The sequence below is a fragment of the Agrilus planipennis genome, unplaced genomic scaffold (assembly GCF_000699045.2).
Source record: "Agrilus planipennis isolate EAB-ADULT unplaced genomic scaffold, Apla_2.0 scaffold58, whole genome shotgun sequence".
Classification (NCBI taxonomy): Eukaryota; Metazoa; Arthropoda; class Insecta; order Coleoptera; family Buprestidae; genus Agrilus; species Agrilus planipennis.
Genome location: NW_020438916.1, coordinates 873,983 through 894,462, shown reverse-complemented (window position 1 = coordinate 894,462; position 20,480 = coordinate 873,983). Strand labels below are relative to the sequence as shown.

The following is a 20,480-nucleotide window of genomic DNA, read 5'->3' as shown; positions in this document are numbered from 1 at the left end:
CTTCTCCCAGCGGGCAAAATAAAATACCTTTTTCCCAGAAGCGCGCCACGAAAACAACTTTGGAAACATTTGTTTTTATTGTATTAGCTTCAAGACGTATTTGTATTATTTCGAAGAGAATGGACGTACGCATTACCTATTTATTCAAATTCAGGTGTACCAATGATAAAACGTTCAAATAACTTCGTATTTCTTATAGGTTTCTGTAAACCCCTAAATGAAATATAAAAATATCTCTAAGAATTTATTTTGTTTTTGCAATTTCGATCAGGGGAGATTGAAGAGGCTTTTTCTTTATTTCTATTTTTCGAAGAGCCATTTGGGAGTCGTTCGTCAATTCTTAAAGCATCAGCTGATAAGAGTTTCTCTTAAAAGGTATATTAACTTACAGACAAACGGTAACTTATACAGGGTGATCGTTTAAAGTGTTTCAAAGTTTGCTTAGTTTTCAAAGTAAGGGGGGAGTTTCTCTAAAACTGAGTTAAACCTTCAAATTAAAATTGCTTCGAGGCAATTATTGGCGATATGTCGTGGCTATCGCCGAAGTTGGCCAATATCTATTTCAGTAATTGGCTAATTCTTGACCGACTTCGATGTGACAAACAGGCGGACGCCAGCATCTCGCCATGAGTTCCTTTTTTACTTCTAAAAGTAAGCAAATTCTATGAGTACAATGACTAAATTACTTCCTCCTGAGTTACATATTTGACTGAGCTAATGACAGATTCAAATTACCTTCTTCCATGAAAATTTTATCGTATCTGAAAAATAAGGAGCGTGACTTGTCGTTCGTGTAAAAATTCGATAGCGGCACGATTAGACAAGAGAAAATGCTGATCAAGCTTAAAACACAGAGAGAGATCATGGAAACACAAGGAAACGAATGCAAAGGCAGACGTTTAAAATTGCTTCTCTAATGATGCTGAGTCCAAGAAAGTTTGAATTTGTCAAACTCCGGCCGAAACTTGATCGTTAGAGTAGAAAAGACGAGCTTTTCGTGTTTAAGAATTCATGGAACTTATTGACAAAGCGAGTTGAAAATTGCGTGATTTCAAAAGACATGCGGCTAACGTTCAAGAATACTTATTATTATACAGTTAATGTAAAGACGAATTCCTGTAAAAACAATTCTTTATAGTAAAAATTTAATTTAGAAATTCGAAAAAAATTTTTAAAGGGGTATGTTTTGAGCGCGGCGTTGTACGGATGCGAAAGATGGACAGTGGGCGCGGCGGAAAACAAAAGGTTAGAAGCGAATGATGAGGATTCCGTGGATAGAGAAGGTTAGAAATGAAGAGGTATTAGAAAGAATAGGAAAATAAAGGAAGTCAATAAAGAATAGGCGAGATAGGTTAGTAGGACACCTTCTCAGGTATGAAGGTCTAGTCAGAGATATATTAGAGGCAGAAACGGGAGTTAGGAGTGGTAGAGGTAGACCCAGATTAGATCACTGTTCGCAAATACTTAAGGATGTGGGGTGTTCTAGTTTTAGGGAAATGCGAAGTTTATCTCCGGATAGGAAAGAGGAGGTACGTGTCCAACCAGTCTTAGGACTGACGACCTTTTGATGATGATAGTAAAAATAATCAACAGCACTTAGACTAACATAAAGTGAGCAATTTTAATAGTGAAAATATAGTAATAACACTACTTGGGTTGTTTATTATATCGGATCCATCTCATTAAAATAAAATCGTCGAACTACAGGCCTGACGATTGATCGGGGTTGATTACGAAAAGTTGGTAGCCCTCTTACTAGGTCAGAAATAATTAAACACATAATAAACATGATAAATATTTGATGTTTAAATAATGTCGATTCGTTGCGTCTATTGCTCGTTTAGGTTTTGTTAGGTGAATTTCTTTGTTGTTCGTTAGGGTCCAGTCATTAATTATGTAAGGACAATTTTGGTAACTTTTAACTTCCGTACCCCATGTAAAGATACATAAGAATTCTCGAACTCCCCCTTCCCTTTCTTAAGTATGATTCTATGTCATTCTTCTAAATAATAAAATGTTAAAAAAGGATCAGTTGTACTAAAACAGTTTAACGTGAATCAAAGATTTTTATTTTTTAAGAAATAATAATTCAAATTATTCACTTCTAGTATATTCTATTATTATTAGACAAGTATTTCGTATTAGAATTAAAAATGAATTAGATGCATAATATTGAATATCGATTTACAAAACATTACGTAATAACGAGTTTTACCACCCTTCCCCTCCGTACTCTTATGTAATTAATTAATGGCCCCTTATTGGTATCATTAAAGAAAATTCCCGAAGAAATTCCCATAAAATGACTTACTTAGTTGCTCATTTAGTTTCTTTTATTGAAACGCCTACCTGTACCTTAACAATTGTTCGTTTTTTATCTTTTAGATATTCGTTTTAAAGCTTATTTTATTATTATTATTATTAGTTCCTTTTAAAAGAGGCACTCCCTCATTAGAACGAACATTCGGGTTCCTTTAAAGTAGATGAATGTTTTTCTTCTATTACAATCAACATAAGATGTTATCTTTCATGGGAAAGTAACCGTATGTTTCAGCCCCATATCCTCTCTCTTGCTATTAATTAAGTTCAAATACCTACATCAAAAGATAAACAGCCAAAGTTTTATTATATACTGAATTTTATCAGTAGGTAGATATATTATGCGAAAGTTTTAAAAGAAATAAGCCTGATAGAATTATAAAGAGAGTGAAGCCAATTTTTTTTTTATAATACGAAATGATTTTTAAAACCTGTGAATGTTTATAAAAATACAGTACACGCGCTTTAACGCGACACAAACGCCATAAACTTGGAAGGAGCGTTGTGAAAGGATCGGTTAGAGCTCATACCAACCAGTGAGAAGAATACCATAAATTCGAATTCTTACCAGTGGCGCTGACGACTCTGGTTTTGTTGTAGGAAATAAATATGATTGAATGTTTTCGACACCACTGACATTTACCGATACCTTTATAATTATCTATTACTCAACATGCTCGATCGGGTGGTTTAATTTACTGGAATACATTGGGGTTCTATTTTCTAGCTAGAAAAAAAGGCGTAGTTACTTAAGGATACGTACAGATACTAAATGGAAAAATTTATGAACCTGTCAAAGAGGAAAAAAGAAGATAATTTCGAAAATAATTTAACCAAGTAAAAATTGCTCTCAACCTGTTCGTAATGCGTTCATAAATAAAAGTGGCGAACAGAACCGTCTAATGAGGAAATCCAGCCGGATAATAAAAGAGAAGCAATTTCCCTTTTTTCTTGTCGTCGTGTCAGGTCGTGTTCGCGTCATGTAAACTGACAAAAATATCAGCGAGAGAGAGAGAGAGAGGGACCTTGAAATTGTTTGCGTTGTAAAGTGGTCGTGCCCCTGTGTCTTGCTTATGCCCTCCATGACAGCACGGCAGGGCGAAACAAACGGCTCTTAAAAGGATTCAACATGCCCAGCGGGGTCTTCCAATTGCCTCGCTGTTTCGTTTAACATCACGTTTATATATCGGCATTGTGGCTCGTAATAATTGATATCGCTCCAACTGCAGCCATTGTTTAAATAAACCCCTGTAGGTCTGAAAGAAATCGATTTGATGAATGTCGAATGTACAATATGATAAAACAGCTGCGATAAGTCTTTCAATTTAAGTAATTTTTTTCATGAGAATATAATCATCATCATAAAATCGTCAGTGCTAAGACTGGTGGGACACGCACCTCCACCTTTTCCTATGCTAGGGCTAATCATCACATTTCCCTAAAACTGGAACAACCCACATCCTTAACTGTAATCTAATCTAGGTCTACATCTACTTCTCTTAACTCCTATTTCTGGTTCTAATATGAGGTCTACAATTTCTACCCAAAGTAGAGTTAGAACATCTACGTATAACTATGTATAGTTAGGGAAAACAACGGTAAAGGTTTAGATAATGGCAACCACCTCCTTCGGGGGTGGGGATGGGGGAGATCGGAAGAGGAGGTCTTCCCCACCATCGTACCATAAAAAGTTCGTGGCCCCACCTCTACCCGCTTGAAAATATTTTTTTTTATTGAATTTTATTTGAATTATAGTGTATGAAAATTGTCAAAATAATCAACTTTCAACCCCCATAACTTTTTATGAGGGTGAGACGGCCACAATTTTTTTATGGGGTTTTACTCAAGTGACCACCCTCTTTCGATCCCCCTACCCTCTTTCGATCCCCCTACGGCCACCCCCATTTAACCCCCATAACTTTTTATGGGGGTGAGACCGCCACGAACTTTTTATGGTACAGTGGTGGGGGATACCTCCTCTTTCGATACCACCCACCCCCACACCCTTCGGGGGTGGAGGCCATCATCTAGATATTTACCAAAACAACTGCAAATGGATATGACAGATTAACGTTAATATTAACAGCTTAGCTGCAGTTGCGCATTGCCGAAATTTCCTCGTCCTTAATCAAATCAACTAGTCCAGTAAAGAAGTATTTCGCCAGACCTGTTTAACCCAAATTCGGAAAATTCATTCGTTCAACGCTTTACTTCAATTTAATTTGGTTTATTTGTTCCAAGCTACACCAGTTAATGAATATTTGCCAAGAGCACTCGATTTTTCTTTCTTTCGGCTAACAGGAAGAACACTTAGCAGCGTAAAATTGTCATTAATCAATTTCGAGGGAGATAAGATGTGCAAGAATCGACACACAACCATTAAATTAATTCGTAAATATCGACATTTCTGGTAAATTTTTTCGATAGGTATTTATATCGTTGTGTTTGCAATATTGTCTATATAGCTTTCGTTCTTCCGTTTTTTTACCAACCCATGTTGGAAAACTGGTCTCCACGAAAAGCTCTTTTATATCAACGGCATCATATAAAGCATTTGTCCACCCTGAAAGTCCATTCTAAATATTGTGTATATTTACCTCTTTATAATCCAGTAAACTAAAATATAACGTAAATATAGGCCTTCAAGCATTTATTAATTCACCTTAGAATTTAATATCGATATACATAACTCGTCTTAAAATTAGAATTAACTTTCTCGCTTAAAAACGAGTTCACAAGCAAGCAAACTTCAAAAATTCGGCTTATATAATAATATACGTAAAGGAAGTAAGTAATTAAATTAAATTCTATGTTTACAATTTTCACTAATTGGCACTCAATTTCGACTTGCCTTTGTTCCAAAATGAAATTTCTTTCTTGTTTGATTTCGTTTAAAATATCCTCGTGCTCAATTTTGTTCTTTGTGTCTGTGTTTAGCTGTAGGTATATATTGCGGAGACTGAAAGTATTTGTGTGGAGTTCTGGCCTAATTAAATAGCACAAAGAACAAAGTGCTTCATGAAGTGTAATGGCAACGTATTCCCTTCATCGGCAAGGGAGTCTACTAGTGGTGTAATAAATTACTTTCTCCTGCATCTGCTGCTTGTTGAATACTGTTTTTGGCCATTCAAACTAAAGTACCTAAACGAATTGTTTGGATAAACGACACGAAGAAATTACTCTGCATTTAACGGTTTACACCTATGTGGGTACAATAAATAAAATCTATAATAATTTTTGTTTCAATTAACTTTAAAGGCAACGTAATGATAAGTTTTTGTCAATCGTTATTTTCATCGTTAATTAAAAGGGGTCTACTTGATTATTAACGCAAAACAATTATTGCTGTTGATACTTTCTAAAGTAATGAACCGTATGTATCTGGTTAATGAATGCGGACTTTTTCAATAATATAAATAAATCTAAACCTGGTAGCTTTTACTTTTCTTTTTTTGTAAGATAATTTTTCTTTTTCATATGATTTTAATTTTAATTACTTTTTGGACTGAATTAATCATTGGTAATAAAATAAATATCATTTTCTTTGGAATTCTCTAGAAAATATTGCTTTTTTCGTTGTTAGCAAGAAAAGTGTGCATAATACTGTTGCTAGAACATCAAGATTTTTGTATATTTTTTGGTCCAAGTTCGATGGAATTTACTTTAAAAATGACCTTCTCAACGGTCAAACATTGACGACATGGTTGATTGCTTCTAAGACCTTTAGATACCATTTTTTTACTCGTGTTGAACATTTTCATTTATTATTCTCAACTGGGAATTATAAATCAATGTAATGCAAAAACACTATTTGTATTTCATCGTTATCACAAAACTAGATCATTCTACATCCCTTTGTCAGTAATAAGCTTAACATTAGTTTTCGTCCTACCCTCATAACTCCTGTTTCTGCTTCTAAAATAACTCTTACGATCTCTTGGTGTCAACCTATCTCTCTTACTTTGTATTACTAGTCCTTATTATTAATCTTTTCTATGCATGACATCTTTATTATCAGCCTATAACAACTTCTTTTTTTCAACCTTGACCGTCCACATACCAAATTTCTAAATATTAACTGATCGCGAACACATATATGGTCACATTGCGCTATCCTCTATTTCATGTCCATTAAATAAATAACTTTGTGGATTAAGTAGATATCCATTTTCCTTTTTCTTTTTTTAATTAAAAGATCTCTCTATCAAATAAGTGGAAAGGCTTTTAGATAATTGACCTTTCTTTAGTAAAGTCTTGGGATATATCCCCATCTTAAAAAGACGAGGGAGAGATAATGTTTTATCCTTTTTAGTTACTTTTTTGTGATTACGGCCTTCCCTCTTGCGTCCAACTATATACACACTTATTTATACAAAAAGCCACAAAAAGAAGACAATACAGTCAGTAGAAAGAAAAATGATCATATGTTTTCTACCAAAATTGTTTTATCGTAGTTTAATTGGCGTCAAGTGAAGGACTTCATTTTGCTAGATAAATAATGAAACTTAAACGTACATTAATTGGCATAAAGTAATCACCTGATGTTAACGTATAAATCAATTGATTTTTTGCTCGCTGCAAATACTACAGTCACACTAAACATCTAACTGTAGTTTAATAAAATAATACGTACCGAATAAGGGATGAAAAGATTTTCTATTTTAAAAAACAACCAACGTTTCACCTTAAACTAGAAACTTTATCAAGGTATTTATAAAACAAAATAAAAATAAATTAGTTAAAAAACGTTAAAAAGGTAACAGCTAACAGTTACACAGCAAAATACTAAGAGGTGGTTTTTATTTATTCAAGTTATTAATGATTTTAATTATTTATTACTTTATCTTTAACTGTTTTTGTGAGTTTTGTTTCTTCATGGGGTGCACTTACGGCTGGTTAATCTCCAATCTAAGGCGAAACGTTGGTTGTTTTTTAAAATAAAAATTGTTTTCACCCCTATTTGGCACGTATTATTTTATTGATACCACTCAGGGGAATTTATAGTTAACTGTTAATTTAAAATTGACGTATTTGTAACATCTAACCACTGATACCATCCTAAATATATTCTTTACCAATAAGTAATCCTCTGGTGAAAGGACTACAATTCCTGCATTAACTTTGTGATAATTACTCGTGATTGCTTTATTTACATGGCCTACATCCTAGATAAACATATCTTTTGAAAAATAGTTACTCCTTTCATCATAAAACTTTTGTTTGAGTTTGAGCAAGTTGTTGGAAATGACATATTTCCATCATAATCGGTTTCGTATAGAATGTGAACCGGTGAAGTACTTTGCTTACGAACTCGGAAAAGGTCTAATAACCAGAGGAATGTAAAACGATAGGGCTCCATTATTGTACTGCAACTTTAACTTTTGCTCCGATACAAAATGAAACCAGACAAAAGCAAATATTAAAAAAAGTCAAAGAATACGAAACAAAGGAGAAAGCAGTAGGGACTTTGTTTTTGCTTTTGAACGTATCGCTTATTAGGTTTCAGCTTCGGTACAATTCACATAAATTTTTCTCTCTAACAAGATAAAAAGCTATAGAATCCGATTTCTATTAATAAGGGCCCGACTGGAAACTTGTTAGGGCAGCATTCCGACATTTGAACCTTTTTAACGTATGCCCTATTTAGTCTGACCTGGTGATAGTCTATCAGAACCCTTTTACTCACTCTATAGCTTGACCTGACTGTATCCCTTATTTTAAGGGAAGATTTTTGTAAACAGCAAACCAATATACGTATTACGGATTTAGTACTCGGCAGATCGATGCTCGAAATAATGAGATTTTTGGAAAAATAGTTCCATGAGCCTCCCTTACTATAGAATTAAATGAGTATTGAACGTTTTCTTTTACTTACCCCATTAAGTTAGATGTCTTTACAGAAGCCTTCTTAGATGTAAAAAAAATGTCTTGTGACGTTTTGAAGTTCAGTCATGTGATATTTCAATTCAAATACGATTAATGCGCCCTTTCCCCTAATTCCTAATTCTGACAGTAAATATGCATTCGTTTGAATGAATTATTATAAAATGTAGATACGACCTAATTAGCAGTCCAGACTTATCGATTTCGGATTCAAGTTCAAATGCTATGGACGGCAAAGGTCATTCGTATACGTGAACGTATCAATGCACCCAAATTGGTTTTCAATTGGTAATATTCTTGAAATCCAACGAGGTGCAAATTGTTAATTTCTCGCCGCAAAAAGTACTGTAACAATTACAGTTGCCGTATCATTAAGAAATTTTTCTGTTCTCTTCTAACTTCCCATTCCTATAAAAAATATGAATTACATGTAAACAAACTGTATTTCTCAAAAATTCTTAGTAAATTTCCTGATTTGTTATTCTTACTATTACTTGTAATGTTTATTGTGGTAGAAATACTAAAGGATTATTAATTAGCCACTACCATTAATTCCGATATGAAAATTAGTTATTGTCACTGTTGACTAATCAACTTAATTTTATTTGGTGTTCAATTGGGTAAACTGTAATTAAATATTTATGTGATTAAAGTATTTCCTAATCTAGGAATTTCCTCAAAAGAGTTCACGCTATTTAACACTACACTTCAGCTTGTTGCTCACAATCGGTCGCAAATTGTTCTATTATGAAATCATAATTGATTGCAACCGCAAAACCGCATTCACATACACACATAGGCTTAACCCTGTATGTCTACACACAAAACACACTAATAAAACAATATTGATCGGTTTTTAATACTAGATAACTATGCAGTAAGTAGCCTTAATGTTTTTTCACAATTATTACACAATAGGTACTAATTAATGATGAATTAAAAATCTACGAGTTCTATGAAGCCATGAGAAGTATCCGAAACAAAATATTTTAATCGTAATATGAATGAAAATGTGAGATATCACCCGGTTAACACAAAATTCATATGTTGTGTGTTGGGCAAAAAACCTGCGGCTTATTCGTTTTGGATAGTTCAAAAATAATCAACTAGTAGATTAATTGATTCATTTATTTAAATATTTTAAATAATACAATTTCAAGTATCTATTTAAAAAAGTCTTGTGTTTAAATATTTTTTTTGTTAAATGAATTTCCTTTTTTCTAAAAGACTAAATTTCGTAGCAACATTTTTGCTATTTAAACCACATTCTGTTTACCCTTTATGATATTTTTATTGCTCATATTCCTGATTGTTTTATAAACACGTGATATATTTATTTGGATTTATCCTGTGCTTAGTATTATTGCATCAATGTGAAAATTAAAAAATGCAATCTTGTTGGATAGTAGGATATCTTGAAATTTTCGCTTGGAAAAGTACATCGCAATCATCATAAATGCATGTTTCATGTCACATCTATCGCCGGATGTGAGTTACGTATTTAAAATGTCGTCTTCATTTTCGCTCCCGTCAGATGAGATTTCTGCCTGGAATTCTAACGACCATCTCGGCCATAATCCGATACAAAATTTACGCTTGCAAAACTAGAAAAAATAATTGGGAAGCCAAAGAAGGGAAACTTACTTATTCGCCAGCAGTAGGAGATGACATAAATTTATTATGAATAGGGGTTGTTTCTTTCGTAATTGCACGTCCTCAACCACACTGGAATGCTAAAATGGAAATACTAAGACGTTCAAAGAATTTTTGCGGCACGGAATTGGAATATTAAAACAATTTTAGGTCGTAGTCAGTTTTACCTGATTTTCCCTTTTTCTGTAAAGTTTTTCCTGTTGTTTGTGCAGGCACTTCAACAATTCAAAGTATCGACTACAGCATATCATTTTAAAATATCTCCGAGCTCTATTTTATTCAGGATACCAAGAAGCCTCACTTGATGAGCCCGAATATGTGGAAAACAGTAAACAGTTTTCATGAAACTCCCTCGCAAAATGTTTAGAAGTTGACAAAAAAAGTATAATAGGGGATGATTGTGCTTTCGCCCGTGTAATACCTTTCCTTGTCGAACCAATTTCCCTACTTCGTCCCCTTAAATGTCTAAATCCAGAGGCGATTTAACGAAGCAAATAGTGATGTTGGCAATGTACATAAAAACAATTGAACATTATTAGAAACCTTTTTGGTTAAATACATGTTTCTTATGTTGTGTATAAAACAGGGGATAGCGCAGGATCGAGTCGCCCTTAACAAAAAGAAGAGACTTCTATGCCTAGGAACGGTTAATTTAAAAACTCGAAAAAGATTGTGAAATGTGTATGTTTAGAGTGCGGCACTGTACGAGTGCGAAACACAGACGGTAGGAGCAGCGGAAAAGAAAATGTTAGAAGTCTTCGAAATGTGATATTACAGGCGAATGATGACGATACCGTAGAACGTAGATAGAGGTTAGAAATGAAGGGGTATTAGAAAGATTAGGAGAACAGAAAACTCTACTATGGAAATCAATAAAAAGTTAGCGAGATATGTTGGTAGGATAACTTCCTAGGCATGAACGGCTAGTCAGAGACATATTAAAAGCAGAAACATGAGTTAAGAGGAGTAGAGATGGGCCTAGATTGGATTACTGTTCACAAATAGTTACGGATTCGGGATATTCTAGTTTTAGGGAAATGCGAAAATTAGCTTAGGATAAGAAAAACTGGAGGTGCGTGTCACACCAGGACTGACAACCTAATGATGATGATGATGATGATGTGTATGCATAAATGTGTTTAAATTAAGTTACTACTGCTTGGATATTTAATTTGAATTTAATTTAAAAAGATTTAAGATTATCTTTAAATAAGGACTTTTCTGTTTATTTTAAAAAAGTAGCATTTTTAAACTTAACTGTCTATTTTACTATTTAGTAATTTTGTTTTTTTTATGTGTTTTATGTTTTTTAATAGCCCATGAAATTTTGTGGGATAAGGTGATGTGTTATTAAAATAAATACGACCTCCTTGAATCTACGTAATCCTAGATCGTTTTTCATTCGGTTGTGTATGGTGAGTTAATGGAAGTTGTGTGGATTTTCCCGGTTCAAAGTAATCTACATCAATCAGAATGTTAATCCGTTTTTGTCGGCAAAGTCCTAGTTAAGAATGCAGAAAGAAATTGCCTTGCTTTACGCAAGAAACCCGCTATAGCGGGTCCAAGTTCAGCGTCTGAATGACCGCCGAGGCTGATCGAGGTGAACAAACACAGCATCCGACCGCTGGACCTTAACAAACAGACCTTCGAATTAAAAACACACAATACAAGCGGCAGCTTGTTAAAAATAATTCGGATAAAAACGAAAACTACTAAACAGATATAAAAGCGCAGCTACGATCATTTCGCGATCAGTACGACATTGTCATTTAGCAATCGTTTATGTACGTATGTGTGGCTAACAGCAAAATGTGGTTCTTATTCCTTTTGTTTTTCTCGACGGCGTCTTCCAATGCTATCATGCAGACCAAAGGATACGTAAAGAGAACTACCCTCGAAGATTCTGTGTCTTCTTCGTCAGGTTACAAGTATGACGTTGCCGAAGGACCTGGACAGCAAAATGGACAGTTCGGAGCACCAATTATAAATTATCGGTATCTCCCTAAGTATACCCCATACCAGTCGGAACTTACCGAAAGCAGCTACGTGCCAACCAGAAAATGTTATGGTGTGGGCTGTTCCTCGTTTTCAGACGAGACTAGTGATTTTGGTAACGTAAAATACGAAGGGTCGACCTATACATCCTCTAACGGAAACGGAGATTCAGGAAAGTCTGGCTCAACCTATTCAAACGCTGCTGTAGGTTATAAGGATAATTCCGACGATAACGCCAAAGAATGGAAGGATTATTCGCAAAAAGGAAGTAATCAAGGCCCAGTCACGTACTCCGGTGGGAGTATCATTCATCCTGCGCATGAAAAAGCTCACAGCGCACCAGTTGCTTCGGTATCTTCACCAAATCAGAATAAAAGTCCTCAAAGCAACAACCCCCAAGAAACTAGAACGTACCAGGTGGCAGACAACGATGGCAGCCACGACGCGCTCAACTACGACTTTGCTGGCGCTGAATTTAAGGGAAGACCATCCTTCGGAATGTACCCTTACTTGGACACTGGAGAGATGCCATTTGATTTTGATGAAGGTTTTGGTGATAAAATACACTTCCCACAAAACGGTCAACCTGACAAATATCCTCCACACCCCGGTCTCTATCCCCATTATCCTTACGGTGGTAATGGTGGAGGCGGAGGTGGTACTGGAATTGCATCTGGAAACGGAGGAGGAGGTGGCGGTAGCGCTGGTGGTGGTGAACAACCTGCTGGATTGTACCCTTACGCTAGAAAAGGGGAGGTAGGACATGTATATGCATACGGAAACTACCCTTACTATTTCGTGAACAATGACGGTCATATCTATAAAGCGGAAGAACAAAACAAGGGCGGAAAAAAGGGTGAAACTAAGTACAAGTCGGTCCATGGGTACGACAAGGGTGAGAAAGGCTCCCACGCGACTGATACAAGCAAAGACTTCTTTAATCACAAAGGTGGTAACAAAAAGGGTAGTTACTCCTCCTCAGACTTTGGCGGCAACAAATTCGAAGAAACCAAAAATTACGAGGGTGGAAAAGCCCATGAAAACAAAGGGCATAGTAAAGGTACAAAGGTAACCGGTTATCACAAAGTCTTCGACAAGGACGAATTTAAGAAGGATAACACGTTTTACGACGAGGCAGACGAAAGAGGACATTTCAAGAAGTTTGGCAAAAATTATGGTCACCATGGCGCGTCCGAGGGTGCACAAACGAACGGTGGTAAATTGGTTTCGGGATACCAGGAGAAAGGAGGCGGCGAAAAGAAGGCATTTAATAAGGATCAGTACTCCGAAAAGGATCAAGGGTTCACTGGCAAGAAGGGTGAGGATGCGTACCACGATAATCATGCCGGATTTAAAGGAGAACAAGAGAAAAAAAATGGAAAAACTTTCGAATTCGGTGGCCAGAGTGGACAAAGTAGTGGTATCGCAGGCGGCGGACAAGGGGGTGGAAGTTTCATTTAAAACACCCCGTGATTGAACACTTAATTACAAACCAAAAATGTACATACATATACATATTTTTGTATTTAGGTAACTATTTATTTGCCTTTGTATCTTCTAGTGCTTATATAGATTTTAGCAACAACTTTTTTAATTCTTTGTCATATAATATAGCCAATATAATATGTAAGTACACGAATAGAAATAACGAAAAATAAATAAAATACATTTTGCAACTGGGTAATTTTTCTTCTCCTTGACGAAACTTTAAAGAAATCACTTGTAAAAATATTAATGTAATTAATTTACATTACTTTTGTAATAGTAAGTAATGTAAATTTATTATGAAAAGCAGCTCTGTCAAATTATCAAGAATATATCGATCTTTACTTGACAATCAAGAACAGTAGATAGTCACATGAGATCAGGATCAGGATCAAGATCAAGATGAGCAAGTAGCTTGCTCAAGGTCTTGAGTATAACTCTTTCTTGAATTATTTTTCGATAACAAGAATGGTATTCACACCTCGTATTGTCTCGTATTGCGGCAGCCCTGTATTGTTCGCAACCCTAATGAAGAAAATACTGTATTATTTCTAACAGAAAAAATGAAGCCTGCTTTATTTAAGGCTCAAATGTAAGCAGAATGTAAATATATAATCCACGTACTGTAGCCTGTCAAGTCTCATTGTTGGTATTGTATGCGTAAAAGAAAAGATGTTTATGTTAGCCGAGTTTTTTCTTTTTTTTTTTTTTCTTGCTTCCCTTCAATGTCAGACATTACAGAAGGCCTTTTCGATCAATGTTTTCGTCGCTTTTAGAACGAACGATAGCCTACTTTTTTGCATACTTCGTATAGATTTTATGTACAAGGTTTTGCGAAACATATATATATATATGTTTGAATAATTCGCTTCTTACTTATAAAACCACTTAAATATATTTATATTTCCAAAAGAAAAGCAAATTGTGGCATACGACGTGATACCTGTTTATATTAATTAGAAGTACAGCAGCAAAGCCTTTTTCGCCTACATTTTTTATTAATAGTGCATAATTAATGGCATTGTTGACTGTAAAGTTTTTGAACTGTTTTTGATATTTATTTGGGTCAATGTTTATATTAGATTTGATGTAAAAAGTTAGTCACTTGTTTCACGTTTAAATAGCCGTGAAGGATTGTAATTAGCACGTATCAAATCGTTGTAGTCGAAAGAAATGAGTCGATTCTCGACAATTTCCGTCGATTGGAAATAGAGTCAAAGGTACATGACTCGTGATGTCATAGGGAAATCCTATTATTCGACATTTTAATTTGTCACGAAGCGAGGTAGACTCAATTTAAATATTTTTTCAATCGATATAATAAGTCAGTTAATACACCTACCTAAACTCTAAGCCATCTAAAGTGGCGGCTGAAGGAATAAAACACGTAGAATATTTATAAGCAAAAATAAGGAGGGCGGCCAGAATGTTATTTAACAACAATATTAACACTTATTGAGTTTATCTTTCCAGCTGAAATTCAACAAAAATGTTATGCTACATGCGTAATAATTTCGATAAAATTGAGTATTGGAATTTCTTTGAATATACCCTTTTGAAAGTTTTCAAACTATTTTATGTTTTATAGACACAGAATATACAACGAGATTCGTTTGAATGGTGCTATAAAGTTGTAATTGCACTTAGGCATGAGCAAAAGCGCTCTATTGTTGGCAGTTTTATTGCATGACCCCCCCCTCTCCGATTTTATACCGCAAGACTTTTTGGGGGTTGATAATTTGCCGCATGATAAGAAAGATAATAGAAATGTGAATTTCCGTGACATCATATTGCACAGCTTTGTAACGTAAGATAGTTAATAATGATTGAAGGTCTAGTAGTGAACGGCATGCAATCTACAACAGCCCAAAGGGCTTGAACAGCCGAGTATACTTAATAAAAAAAAATAATATACAATTCTGTGTTTTTAAACTGGGTGCCAATGAAAAGAAAGGAAGTTTTAGTTATAAAACCTTTGTGAGAAAATTGGCAAACACATTTCGTTGACATAAATTTTCATAGTTCAGGATAAGAGTTGATTTTTCCGCTCTTATGTTTTATAAGTGAAAGATCCTTTCTTTTCATTGGGATACAATTTGAGTTTAAATTCTTTTTTATTTTTTAAAATCATACTTTCGGGGTAGGGATACGAACACCCCTCGTGGTGTTTGCTATCGTCGCCTTCGGCTCAGATAGCAATTCATACCTTGGAGGGAATGCCGTACATTCTTCCCTAGACACGTAATTATTCTTTGAGCGTTTTAAACTAGCTACCTAATTAATTTTACGAAACAAAATTCGTTTGAAACAATAAATTTAATTCGTACCTACAATTTCGTTAAATTAATCTTACTTTTTACATTCCTTTCGTACTCTGTACACGTAAAACCTATAGAAACTTAGACGCTAAATCTTGTCAGTCTTTTTCGTGTTTTCAATCGTACACGTGCACCAAAAACTCTCCATCTCCATCTTCATCGTCCTGCATCCCTGACAGTTGTGCTCCATCCTCTCCCCCTTTCTTCCCTTCTTCTTGATGATGGACGTAGTGCACTTCATCGCCTTCGATGTCACTCATTCCCGCCTGATTGCCGTCATCATGACCTTTATTATAATAATTTTGAACGGCACCGTCGTCTTCTCGCTGCAGTGTGTCGTGGCTGCCCCCGTCCTTATGTTCTCCTTCGTTACTCTTGTGATAAGAATGCGCATCTCCGTACTTCTCGTTGCTTCCATATTTATCTTCGGAATCGTAGAATTTGTGGTCTTTCTTGTAATCGTCTTTACTGTAAACTTTGTGGAATCCTGTAGTATGCGAGCCTTTCTTGTGCCCTTTTGAGTTTTCGAACTTTTCACCGCCGTATTCATAACCACCGGAATTTCCTGTATCGTATTGCTCATTACTATCGTAGTGCGCTTGTTTTTGCTCGCCTTCGACATTATAATAACCGGCGTCTCCATCTTCGTGGTGCGAACCTTTATTGGCAATATCATGTTCGTGTTTCGATACACGGCCGGTATCAGCATTTCCTCCGGAATTTGCTTCTTCTCCGCCAAAATAAACTTCTCCTTCGTCAAAACCGTAATCTTTGTGATTAAAATCACTTCCATACTCATAATTGAACAATGGATCATCATCCATTTCGGAATATAAGTTGTTACTTTCTGAAATGTACTCGTAATGGTGATTCGGATCGTCCAGATCGTGGTCGTATTCGTAATGGTATGGAATATTGTGTATGTCAGATTTTGGCCCACTTTTAGGAAAATCATACCCGTATTTGTGGCCGTATTGATACGATATTGGCGTTGGATCGTATTCAGACGAGTCCGGCTCCAAATCCTTTTCGTCATCCAAGTTCCTATAGTTGCCGTAATCGAAATCGTAAACAGTATCAGACGTTATCGAATCCGGTAAATGTCTCTCGTACTGAACGTAAGCCAACACTGGAGACAAAAAGAAAATTGCACCCCACATGTTGTCTTACTTTTCGTTTCTGTTGTTGACCCGAACAACACCAAAGAACTACTAAATCAGTTTTAAATCGGTTTTACTTTTTATAGTTTTCCGAAGTGTTCGGGTTGTTGTTTTTAAAACGCGTAAAAAAAAATTAAATGACGGTTAAGGCCGATAGCACAGATATTCACACATAGCAGACGTTACGCCATGGCTTGCTTCCTGTAGCACATTTAACCATTACATTACAATCCTGGCTATTGCACTTCCTTCGTCTTTTCTAATTAATTATGCACAACGCGAAATCCGTCCCAATACAATTTCCATTTAGAAATAAAAGCTGAAATCAATTATGTAGAATTGACAAATTTTGCAAACGACAAAGTGCCGGAACGAGCCTGATGTGCAATTTATATTTGTGTAATGATTCATACATCGTATGACGATATTCGATTGATTACCGAAGGATCTCCACCATCGGTTATCAATTCATAAGAAAGTTTCTTCAGATAATAATGATTGTTTGGTAGAGAAGTGTGGAGAAATTAAGAAGTATTTGTCCTGATCTAAATTCTCTTCATCATTAGGTCGTCAGTCCTAAGACTGGTTGAACACGCACCTCCACTCTTTCCTATCCTGAGCTAATCTTCGCATTTCCCAAAACTAGAACATCCCACATCCTTAACTATTTGCAAACAGTAATCTAATCTAGGTCTACCTCTACTCCTCCTAACTCCCGTTTCTGCTTCTAATTTGTCTCTGACTAGACCTTCATGCCTGAGAAGGTGTCCTACTAACCTATCTCGCCTATTTCTTAGTGACTTCCATAGAGTCCTCTGTTTTCTTACTCATTTCTAACCTTCTCTATCCACGGTATCTTCATCATTCGCGTTTTTAACACCACATTTCGAACGCTTCTAACCTTTTCTTTTCCGCCGCGTCCACTATCCAAGTTTCGCACCCGTACAGCGCCGTGCTCCAAACATACACCTTTAACAACCTTTTTCTCTTATAAATAATTTAATCAAACACTCCGCAGTAAGTTCATGAGTGAATATAGCCATTAATTGGGTTTGGCGGCAATGAAATTTAATTTAGTATGCCATGTATAAATCTTGCACTAACTGACGGCAGAGGAAATTGAAAACAAAGTTTGACATAGACTACCAATACCTAGGTGTACAGTATGTAAATAGGTAGATACGTATATGTTGTTGTATGTGTACGCGTTTATGTCACTGAAACTTTTTAACGGTCGGAATTTGCAGTGCCTGAAACTGACCGGTGCAATGGATGCAATTACTTCATTTTCGTTTTATTACTAAACGATTCGCTAGGACACTGATGAGGAAGTTAATTAAATTTCGTTAGATTCCATCAGTTAAACGTCCAATGTCAATTACAAATGTAATTGAGAAAGTTACCTACCCCTATTCGTAATTTCACAGATGTGGGGACATGCGTTTATAAATTGAAAAGCCAAAAATTTTGTAAAAGTATTTTCCACTAATCGAAATTATTTCACCGTCACGAACGGGCTTATCTTCGGATTTGACGCCTGAGTCCAACCCTGGTTGTGAGTCGTATTCTTTTTAGTTTCTCAGTATTTTGGCATAAAAATAACGTACATAATTGCAGTTTTCTATTATCAATCAAATCGTTATCAAAATTTCTTATGAAGACCAATTGATTATTTTATCTAGTGGTATTAGGTAGGATTTACGAATATACTTAACTTCAGTTACTTATTGATCTAAAATAGAAGTAGTTTCCTATGCCGCCAAAATTAAATTATTTTTTTTTTTTGGGAAATGAATGACAACCACCTAATGGAGCAGCTGTCAGCCATCAGAACTGAAACGTTTAAAAAAATATCGATTAAATTATGTGTTTACACTATCATTAGTGCCTACGGACTAACTTTCTTTGGTGCTTTTCTAAATACTTGCAAGTAAATTTCAAACATTTTTTCCTTGGTGCAATATAATTTCAAAGTAGGAGACGAAAAATTAAAATGAGTGGGTCCATAGGAAGCCAAATAATTCAAGATTAAAAGGCCAGTAGAGATATATACGTATGAAAAAAAGGATAGCGCAAGGTCGAGTTGTCTTTAAAAAAGCAAACTTCTATGTCCTGGAATTGTTAGGGGAGACCGGAGATGGTTGACTATAGGGGTAGGTAGACTAACTACCGAAAACTTTTCGACAGTGTATGAACTATGTCATCTGATCATAACCAAGCATTACATTTCGCATCCCGCTCAGTTGTCTGAAGCGTCACATCGCGGTCGTGCGTTGTTTTCGAACACTGACATGTTTTTCATATTTCAATCACATAAGTAATATTTTGATATATTGTATTTTTTGATCTGATGCCTACTCGTTTTATGTAAATCATTTTTCTATTAGTCCTAGCATTTAATGAGGGCACATTTATCATATTTCATATCTTATTTTTCAAGTCAACGGCAGTGTTTAGGCTAGCCATGCGATCAAAATTAAAAATGGCGCCTGGGGTTGGTAGATCCTACCCCAATGAAATATGTAGTTGAAAACAACACGTAAATTAACTTTTTATTGGACTTTTAAATCGTTACGTGGCCAAATTAAAAGAAAAATTAGAACAGAATCCGAAATTGACGAGAGCAGAATTAGCCTTGGACACAGTGGAATATATAAACAATAGACAAATTTTTACTAATCTAGAAGAGGAAACTTTAGCCAGTTTATTTTTTAACAAAAGGTTTAATTATTTGCTCCTTCTCATGATTTGACTCTTACTGGTACATGAGTCAACTTAGTCCGGGCATATGGTCTACCTACCCCGGGCCAGGGGTAGATTGACTAAGATTTAATATTTTGTAAAATGCATCTCCCTTAATGTAGAAATTCGAAAAAGATTGTTGAAATGTCTGGAGCACGACTCTTTACGGGTGTTCTAGCTTTAGGGAAATGCAAAGATTAGCTCAGGATAGAAACGAATGATTCTTAATAATAGTGCTTGATAGTCAACAGTCCATGATTTTTGTTTTTCTTTGGTGGGAACACCAGTGGTTTGTTAAAATTAGGTTTATAACGTATTTATTAATGGTTTTTCACAAGTGTAGTACTTATTAACGCTAAAAATATTAGCAAGAACAAATCGTTTAATGCAAAAAGGGGATTTACCGACCTGCGTGGTTGTTCAGTTTAATTTCATGTTTAATATCCAACAAAACGTTTTCAACTAGTAAAATATCGGTCAAGTACGTCCTTAATGATATTGCATGACTTGGTGCTTATGGAACACTAACAGGCGTGAAATTACGTTATTTTCCAGATCATATAGAAGAAAAAGAATCACATCTACGTAATTTGCGTGCCTGCTTTAATAAATGCCTCCTAATTAACGTTAGCACTGATTGCGCTTTAAGCTTTGACGAATTAAAAATTATGTTTACGATTATAAAAGATACTGCATTACCTAAGACTGTATCTTAAAACCGATTCGAACATACCCTAAAAACACTATCACTAAACAAAAATAGTTACCTTTTTCTTGATATATATCCCGAGATAAAAATGTTCACTCTCTCAGAGTCTCTGAAAGCGAGACTCGAGTCTCCGTCTCTCATCGAGTCTCTCTGGTGTCGCTGAGAGAGACTGTCAAAAAAACTGTTTAGCGTCTCTGAACGAGAGACTCGAGTCGC

At 35.4% G+C, this 20,480-nt stretch overlaps 2 protein-coding genes across 3 annotated transcripts in view; one reads left to right on the top strand and one right to left on the bottom strand.

Moving 5' to 3' along the window:
• LOC108739198 overlaps positions 1–20,480 on the bottom strand; it is a 97,445-nt gene that overhangs the window by 65,766 nt on the left and 11,199 nt on the right. The window lies entirely within an intron of this gene.
• Positions 11,629–13,475, top strand: LOC108739197 (hornerin-like). The gene has a single exon (XM_018472982.1). It carries the CDS (start codon positions 11,638–11,640, stop codon positions 13,309–13,311), a length of 1,674 nt encoding a protein of 557 aa, XP_018328484.1. The 5' UTR covers positions 11,629–11,637; the 3' UTR covers positions 13,312–13,475.